General features: G+C 33.9%; 1 protein-coding gene across 1 annotated transcript; it reads right to left on the reverse strand.

Annotated features, from left to right (window-relative positions):
* Positions 1–229: 229 nt before the first annotated feature.
* Gnmt (Glycine N-methyltransferase) lies at positions 230–9,742 on the reverse strand. Its single transcript, XM_089642697.1, has 5 exons — positions 9,459–9,742; positions 8,505–8,632; positions 7,099–7,355; positions 3,262–3,392; positions 230–1,334 (listed from the first exon to the last, which is right to left on the reverse strand). The coding sequence occupies exons 1-5, from the start codon at positions 9,662–9,664 to the stop codon at positions 1,169–1,171; spliced, it is 888 nt and encodes a 295-aa protein (XP_089498823.1). The 5' UTR covers positions 9,665–9,742; the 3' UTR covers positions 230–1,168.
* Between the last annotated feature and the right edge of the window lie 478 nt (positions 9,743–10,220).

The raw sequence follows: 10,220 nt of genomic DNA on the forward strand, positions 1-10,220 counted from the left end.
TTGTTAGTAATTAAACTAATTAAGCACTCCATGAATGGATTTATGTCAATTGGTAAATACGAGATACGCGGATACTTGGAATCCAGAGTCCATCATTAGAAGGCTTTATTTCATTGTGGAACTTTTATGATTTAATATTAAATAGTGCAATGATTAATTTAATGACCCATTGTAGTAGGTACAATAATTTAAAAATTATTCATCAGGGTAAGTTTATAAAAACGGAAACAAATATTTAAAAATATATATTTAGCTGTTATAATGTACAATTTTACACGATAATAAATAATTATGACACACACGATAACATCTATAGAAAAAAAGATAATTGGATAGGTATTACATACAGATAAAATAATCTACACTAATTTGTTACTTTGCTATTCGAAGAAATTTAATTATATGCTATTTTTAGTAGTTTGAAAAGTAAAAATAAATATTTTAATAAAACACAGAATCATTCATAAGCTCAGATAGGTAAGCCAATTCTTTTGCATGTCTAGACAGTGTGTATAATTCCTGGGCAATGCCTAGAATGCTTTAGCAATCTTATTTGGTATGCCCAGGCAATGCACAGAATGCTCGTGCAACGTAGGCAATGCCTACGCAATAATGCTTAGGCAGTGTACACGATGCATCAAATTCATAGGCAAGGGAAATAATGTTTAGGCAATGCATGCAATACTAAGATAATTTACACAATATTTACGTAATGCATAGAATACTAAGGCAATTTACACAATATTTACATAATGCATAGAATACTAAGGCAATTTACACAATATTTGGGAAATTCATAGAATACTAAGGCAATTTACACAATATGTAGACAATGCATAGAATGCTAGGACAACGTACAGAATGCCTAGGCAATGCGTAGAATACTGAGTACACACACATACATACACATAATGTGTATGTATAATGAGCATTCGGCAATGTACCTGCCTAGATATTTCAAACACATACATACATCAATTTGTCTAACTTTTCAAGGCAATATGAAAGAAAACTCACACTATTACATCAAACACTATATAAACATAAAATTTCTTATACAATACGCTTATCTTTAAACTACTATGGTAACCCTCTACGAACTTGTGAAAACTAATAGAGGTGGGCATTGCCCAAATTACAATTCGAAAGACGGTATGTATATAATGTTCTACGTATGCTTGCTAACGACATGGATGTAGAATGCCGGGTTCTCGATGTCCTTGAGTTCCTGAAAGTCGCCGTAGGTTGTGATGCCCACTTCCTGTCCAAAGGCCTCGCGCAACATCTCCTTGAAGTGCTCGATCTTATGGGGGTAATACGAAAGACGGAATTCACTGTGGAGAAGAAAAACACGATTCTATTATTTATTTAATAAGGTTTTTGAGAAAAGCATCTCTAGAGGCAATTGGAGAAAAGAATGAGGGAGAATGTATGTAAATTTTTTCTAGTAAATCTTATCGTTAAATCTAAATTAGATACCTACTTATTCTTATTCGTACTAGAAGAATGCTTGTTTTTATGTCCGATTTTATGTAAAAAAACACTGACAAAACTTTAGATTATTATATTTTTATATCAATTACTACTTTTTTTAACACATCATATAAGTTTTGTAGTACAAATTGTAACGTTAATTTCTACAAGTAAATACTTTAACAATGTCGGAAAACACGCAGTATATGCTTTCAACATTCATTTGTTCAGTTGACATTTTCTACGGTCATTTTTACGATTTTTTTCTTTCCTCTCCCAGAAAAGGACTTCTTTGCAGCATCTTCGAAGATAACATAAACCTTGTGAAAAACCAATTGCTTGAGATAAATCTTGTAACAAACAGGTATCAAATATCATTGCAAACATAATATTTGTGAATCACGTAAGATTTTGTTCCTATCAAAAACATTATTGTTTGAAAAATAAACTTGATTTTTCTCGTAATTTGTTAATATTTCCACCGTAATAAATATTTATGATAACCTCTAGCTACAGTCCCACGAATAATAATGATATTGTTAAGTTTTTACCTAATGGCCACAAAATTATACCTACTGTATGAGGGGATTCCATTATGAGTTTAATTATGTCTGACTACGCTAGTTCGCATTTTTCCGTAATTATTTTCATTGTTGGAGTCACTGACTAACTATTTATTATGTTTTATTATTTACTAGTATTATAATACTCGGCTTAGCATGAATTGCTCTTTTCCTCTAGAAAAATAAAATTTAATAAAAATAATTGAAAGCTTCATAGCTCCTGATGGAAGGGATGAAAATGATGGTCTATAATTTATAAGAAGGAAAATCTGTTCTAATAAACATGTGTATTGGCTGCAATTGCCATTTTAAAAAGTGATGACCAAGGCTGATTAAAGTACAGGCCTGTGCACGCGACGGATTTTGAAGTGTCACATGATCAAGTCAATGCCATCGAGCAACGGCAGGTTGCAAATGGCGGCGATTGCTGTTGATACTCGTTGTTACTCTAATTATTAGACTATTTTAAACAGTGATGACTTCCTAGTTAAATTAGGTCGATAAATTTTGTCGGGGTCTTGATGATGAGCACCTTGATGATGATGGTTGGGGCAGGTGGGAGCAGATGGGAGCAACTTATCTTATTCTATCAATAGGATAAGATGCCATATAACGCACACGCAGGGCAACGTAGAGCTATATTGATCACCAAATGATACATCATCATAAAATTCGTTCCTTCTCCTTTTCTATTATGTTCAGGCATATAGTATAAACATTTTAGAAAAAGAGAACACCAGGCTTTGTCTTTGCATTTAAAAGTTTACAATAGACGCTCCCGTTTTTTCTAATTAAATGCGTTTATAGTTTCGTATAATGTTGTAAATACAGTATACAAGAAAAAAACCATCGATAAGCGATTTAAAAAAATGTTGGCACGTTATCGTTCAAAGTTTTAATATTTGTAATTGCATTAATTTGTATGTTTGTAAATCTGAAAGAGTATTTCATCTACTTTCGAATGCAGTATTTAATTTTGGGAGACGTACAAAAATGGTGAATCTATTTGAAAGTGAATGACAAGCGGGAATATTTTGATGACGATGTATTATTTTCGCTAGGCCCGATGCAATGTGACGAAGACTACATAGTATGCGTTACAACATACCAACATTACTATTTATTACCTGGAGGAAATAATGAGGACCATAGGCTCCAGGCTGTTTCGGACACCTTTGACCCTCGACGTAAGGTACGAAAGATCAATAAGAATATGGTAATTTACCTGACGTTGTTATTTCCTTTATCGTCTTCCTTCTCCAGAGACGAGGTGTCGATGGCGTAGTCCATAGTCACCAATCGGTTCACTCCGCTCACCATCAATACTGACGTCTTAATGTCGATTGTGTGCTCGCTCTGTAAGCATAATAATAGTTCACAGTATTAATAATCAATTCACAATATTATAATTTAAAAAAATGCAAAAATCAGTCATTTGAAATACATGTACGAAAGATTTTTTAAATATTTATGTTGAGGGATCAGTAGGATTTATAGGCCCTGTTAGGAGTTCTACCGAGCCGAACCCTCTGATATGAAAATATCGGGTGTCGGTGAATTATTTTCCCATTTGATCTCTGGTGAGTTGACATGTTGTTCTTGTATTTATTTTGCTTATATAATGCACTTGCAAAATGTGAATTGACTAGATGATCATTTGTGGAAAAGTGTGTGGAAGGGTTTAGTTTTTCCTATGGGAAAGATTTAACCCGGACAAAAAGTCGGAAATATAAAAAAAAGAGTAGGTAAATTAAATAGTTGATTCCCGACGAACCGCACAACGCATGTGAGTCGTTTTTAACTCGCAAATAAGTTAATTAATACTTATTGATGGGAAACCCCGAATACACTATTAAAATAACAATTGATTTCATGCACTTTATTTTGATACTGAAATTCTTCCGTCGATTTCATGAACCTTAAAATATTTATTTTTATGTGAATACTGAATTGTATTATAACTGTCCCCAACTATCCGTGGTCGGTGGGACTATGGCATCCCCGATTTATTGGGGGCATGTTGTGAGAGGAAGCTGTGAAGTGAAGGAGATGAGAGATGAAGAATCTGGTTATTCAGATTCAGGAGAAATTTTCACCCCCGTGAAATTCTGGTCAGTAGCAAAGTAGAATGCAGAAGAATGATTGTTTATTTATTATCTTTTTAATATAATGTAGGTAAAGTGATCGAATCACTGCATGCTGCAGGCTCTTACGAAAACAACACTTTACTTGAACTTTAATATCTAATGTTTACAGGTATTTAATAATAATAATAAGAAGAATTTATTCCAGAGTGTATGCTGGGGTAGTGCAATGCAATACATTCCATATTTTAAATTAAATACATAATTAGAGTTAGAACAATAATAATAATATATAGGTGATTCCGATAGGCACAAAAAAGCATTTTGAATCAAAAGGAATTTAAGTGAAAAAATATATTTTTTTTATATTAACTCCACACAGGAGGCCCTGAAGAAAATAATTTCCCTCAGGGCCTATGTCATCTTTGGGGATGCCGTGTGGAGGGTCTTTTTGTGGAGAGGAAGGAGTGAACATGGGTCTTGAAGAGTCCCATGTTGTAGGAGGGATGAAACACAGAGGCCGGCAGTTCGTTCCACAGCCGAGCTGTTGAACTTAAGAACGAATCGTAGAAGCGACCCGTTCTCCTGTGACAAATGTCAACCGTGTACAAATGTTGGGCGCGCGTTTGGCGTGTATCCCGACTACGCACCGGTGCCGAAGGGATCAATGACGCTAGTTCCTCAGAGCATCTTCCATTGTAATACCGATAGAACAAGGACAGCATACCTACCTGACGCCTGTGCTCTAAAGATTGCAGTCCGTTTGTTAAGATTGGGGAATCTATCAAACGGACCGCCCGTTTTTGCACAGAGTCAAGGGTTTAAAATATAAAATATAAACACAAAAATGAGTGCGAGCAGCCGTTTATGGAGGATATTTGCACATCTCCTGTCTCCAGAGGGCCATCAGAGGGGACTCCATCCAGGCAACCATGACAGTGAAGATTTTGTTACTTGATTGGCGTAGTCTGCGCCATAAGCTTCCCATGTGATGGCGGAGAAGCGCTCTGAAAGACTCGTCCTTCAGGAACATTTCTGTGGCGCTGCAGTATCTCGGTAGGCGGAATAGTTGGCGATAAGCATTATTGTAAGCGACTTTTAGTTTATGCCATTGGGATGCAGTGTAATCCACCCACAGTTCTGACGTGTACAGCGAAGTGCAAAATGCGTTGAAAAGTATCTTTTTCACGTTTGTACTGCAAAAGTGAAAACGCCTTGACAGCATACCTGCTCTAACGGAAATCGCTCTTCTTTGCCTTTCCATATCCTCGATGTCTTTCAGGTCGTCTGTGATAATATGTCCCAGGTATTTGACGCTACGACTAACATCCATTTTCCTTCCATCTAGCCATACTGAAGGTGTTAGCATGTCTTCGTTTTTTCATTTGAAAACCATAACTATCGACTTGGACGTATTATATACAAGGTTACAAGACGGGGCTTTTTATTCGCACAAAATAGGTTTTTAGGGGTTAGTTTCGGTTATTTTAATAATTTATGTGCATTTCCTAATCTGAAACTTTACCTTGATTGAGAAAAAATTAAATTGAAGGCATCTTCTTACATATCCCACCACATAAATGGTTATTTCTTGTAGTAATTAAGTTGAAACCAATCGCGAAATTATTAGGCGTGCTGCGGAATTCGACATGTTTATCATGATATAATTTATTCATTTGATGTAATGCCCTGCTAGGCTTTTCCATCTTCAATAAAGTATTATCAGTTCATAATGTAAGAAGAATGTCAATATCGTGCTAAAATAGTAGTCTAGATATTAAAATAAATAATATTTAATTAATATCAATATACAATGTAGATTCTTACGTCATTATTAATGTAGATCCAGAGGTCAAGGGTTATAAAAATATCTGTCTCTAACTGGATCCTCGTTAGCAGAACAAGCAATCATGACAAAAACTGTTTTTGCTTATTCATTTAATCGTCTTATTTTATACAAAGTAATAACACGATTAATGATTAATATGTATAACCGGTGCACTATTAACCTCTTGAGAGATATTCTTAACAAACACCAAACAGTCATCTTTTTGAGGGAGATAGTATATCCCAGCCTGACACGGTCTCGTAAAAATTATGCTATCTCATTTTATATTACGGTGAGAAAAATGATTTAAACTGTGTTAGAAATAGAGAATTCCGCGCTGGTTTGCATTAATAAAATTACTTTTAAAAATATAAAAATAATTATATTTATCATTTGAAAAATATTTTTTAAGGTTACCAAGTCGGCCAATAGTACCTAATTATTTTACGTAATTTTTTTACCGATCTCAATTTTCAAATTCAGAATTAAGGCAATGCACTACGTCGTGTAATATTTTGAATCGAGCCGCTATCAATAACACACCTTACGTAGATGACGATAAGGCTTAAATTCCCACTTAACACCATCCACCTGTTTTGATTTATGCAAGAAAAAAACATGGCCAAAAAGTGCCTTTTATTTTATTTTGTGGATGTTCAGGCATAAATATTTAAATTTTTTTCTATCATTTTATAAATAACTTAATTCGCCACATTATACAATAAAACTATTTAAACCGAAAATGGGTTCGTAAGCAGGAGATTTTTAACTTTAAAGCAGTTTTAATAGGCCTTATACATTACTTTTTTCTGGGCTTATAAAAAGACTTACTTTAAAAAATACTCGATTATTTCAAAGGCCAAGATGTATTCTACTCGCAGTATTTAATTAAATCATCTGAAACATTTCTAGGCGACCAAATTTTCAAACCAAAAACACACGATTATTCTTTACTACGTGTGCGTCTTCAACTTATTTTTTCCAATGTCCGAGTTGGTTGAGTGTTTGATTCCCACTTGAACCATTACCTTTTTATTTGTCTGTGTCTTTTTCTGTTTTATATTTCGTTTGGAAATTGTTTTTACATTGATGGGTATGAAACCTTCAAAATTTATTCTAATAAAATAAAATGAGATATTTATAAACTTACGTTGTAATATATGCTCTTCTGAGGAGTGGTGCCGCTGCCGGTGATGAAATCAAAGTTCCTGTGGTCTATGATGAGCAGTCCCCCCGGTTTGATGCATTTCTCGAAGTTGGCCAACGCCTGGCGCTGCTCGCGCTGATCTCCGAACGAATCCAGGAGATGGGCGAAGGAGTTGCCGAGGCAAATGACAGCGTCGAAGCCTCCCTTCAGTAGGTCCTTTGTGTCGTCGTAAAGGGTGACCCAGTTTGCTTCTTCGATGGCTAAATAGATCATAAAATACATATATTAGTCATAAGTCAACAGGCGATTGCTGGAAAGATGGTGAAATTGACCGCAGATAGGTGACACGTAAAACGAACAAGATAAATAATTTCATTTTATTGCCGAATTGCCGAACGATTGTTTTGGCCGTCAATAGCCTTATATGGCAAGGTGTTGACCATCAATATAGTCGTGCCCCCTCAAGACTGCCTATTGAGGCAGTCATTGATGCAGTACATTGTCCTCTAGTCCTCTATTGAGGCAGTACATTGATATGACAAAATTCACAAAACAAAAAAAATGATCACCTGCAATAACTCCACTATACTTGTAAATTTGAAAAAGATTGGCGAAATTATTTAAAATAAACATTACTTCTTCTAAATACTTAATAAAATTTTAATATTAAACTTGAAAAAACGTGTTTTAATTTTTTACTCCAAATTTAGAGAAATTGAGAGAACTCGATATTTCGAAAAAAAAATGAAAATTCACAGGTACTTTGCAAGAAAACTTTATTTATTTATTGCATCTCACTATACATAAAACACTTTTTTTCTCATAAAAATCAACCTCACTAGGACTGAGCCTGTATCGAGGTTAACAATTTACATTATAGTGAAGCAAACATAAGAGTAATCACAAACATAAAGTAATTCTACATACACAAAACATTTCAAAATTAAAGAAAAAAAAGTATTAGATGTGTTACCAGATGGGTAATTTGACAGTATATTGTAACAATATTTGAACCATAACTAATCATTAATCATTATTCAAACTTTAACTGCAACCTTTTTTTTCTCGTTCAAACAATAAAAAAATAAGACATTATTTTTATAATAATAGCAGCTTATATATGAATTATTCAATTTGGCCATTTTTATGATTTTATTCATGGTATCCAGTATAAATATTTGAGACAAACTGAAAATAATAATATTTTTTTCTAACGTCTAAAAAATAACATATTTCCACATGATAGAAAAAAAACTTCATCTGTGCATTAAAAGTTTCCCATATTTTAGGTTCGAATTGAATTTCAAGCAAAATAAATATTTCAAAATAAATCTCAAATGTGACAGTTTTTTTTAACTATTATTATATTAAATTGTTTAGACCCAAAGGGTTAATTTAGTTAAACTTACTCCATTCATCGAATCGGGAGTCCTTTCTCCGGTTCCACCGGGACTTGAGGGCGTACTTCAGCATCTTGTCTGAGGCATCCACCGACGTTACGTCGAACCCAGCCTCCAGTAACATTATGGAATCAACCCTAAAACAAACATAAAAACTCCATGAACTTCAACCTCTCAAAAGAAATAATTAAAAAACGAAAGTTTCCCCATACTTTAGGGATGAAATCAAGGGGGTCTCGTAACTTTTCAGTGAGCTAGAGTGGTAAGATTTATTTATTTTAATTTTATATTAAGATTTTCAGGATTCTTTCATCGGAGTGCTGTCCCACTTAACATTAAAAACAAACTTTGAAAAAAAAAATTAAGCTAGAATAGCATCTGGAAAGTAGAATTTTTTAATGTTGCCACTCTAGTTCACTGAAAAATGACGAGCCCCTAAATGTCATGGGTAGCGGTGTAAGAGAAGTTAATTCAGAGTAGTAGATTTAGAAAAGCGTCCTTGAGAAAGACCACTTTTCACAGACGAAACGTCGCTTAAAATAATATTAATAGGTTAATGACTGGATTTGTATAGCTTCTCAACCTTTATCTTTATCATCTCCTCCAGCCTCCCCCATCAAAACCTACCCTAAATTGATGAAGCCACAGTCACACCGGCACTGGTTTACAATTAAAAACATCGAATTAATAACACACTCTAATCGTATTATTTAATTCATTGCGTATTTTTAAAAGTGTCGATAAATAATCATCAAAATTTTCTGCAGTTTTATCCTGGACGTGGAAATTGACAATAGGTAATCTAGTAATACTTACTTTTGTGTTTATTTAAATGTGCGTAAATAACATTATAGCTATCAGCAAATTAATTACCTAAGTATAACTAACCACAATATATTATCATTATTAACAATAATTGATAGGCATCTAAAAGATTTTGAAAAGTATCATTAATAATCTCACCCTGTTCCGCAAGCGATGTCTAGAATTCTGTGGCACCCTCTTTCCTTCAAAAGTCCAACTAGGAAGTTCTTATAATTTTGAGTTCTGGAATTCCTGTCTCCCATAAAGACCTTCCAGACTTTGGCAGCCCTCCCATCGGCGTACTGATCCGCAACTCCTGCCGCTGAGATCCCATGGGATCGGCTGTAGAACACTGTATCGGCCATCTTGATAAACTTAATAGTTTTAAATAAATAGTATGACTAGAACTGTCTTCTCAAGACTTCAGGGAAGACTGAAGATGGATGGAGAAGAACCACCTTAAATATGCATGGAATTACATCAGCCTTGTCTACAAAAAATGTATGTTTTTTTTTGATAATATGTAATATTATATATGATAATAAAATATGAAGCAATGATTAAGACTAATATTTCTGAGAAAGTCAGTGGTGGCGAGTAACGTCAAAAAACTATCTAGTTTCACGTTTTAAAAAACCTTTTATGATAACGTTATGAGTTAAAAATCGATCTTCTTTAAAGAAATAATTTATTATTATGTTACGCTATGTTGTGTTGTTTATAGAATTGATAGTCGCGTAACAACTATGAAGTTAATATTTTACTGTGGAATTACCTTGTGCAATTGACTTATTTATATGGGTGATTGTAATTGCCATCGTGTATTCGCAAGGCGTAACTATTTGTGTCGGTAAAACCGATAATTAATTACTCACGTATTCTGAGAAAAACGCATAATTTAAATGAAATGTAACACTATTA

This window comes from Hesperophylax consimilis, chromosome 18 (assembly GCF_061612785.1).
Source record: "Hesperophylax consimilis isolate HC1 chromosome 18, BYU_Hcon_1.0, whole genome shotgun sequence".
Taxonomy (NCBI): domain Eukaryota; kingdom Metazoa; phylum Arthropoda; class Insecta; order Trichoptera; family Limnephilidae; genus Hesperophylax; species Hesperophylax consimilis.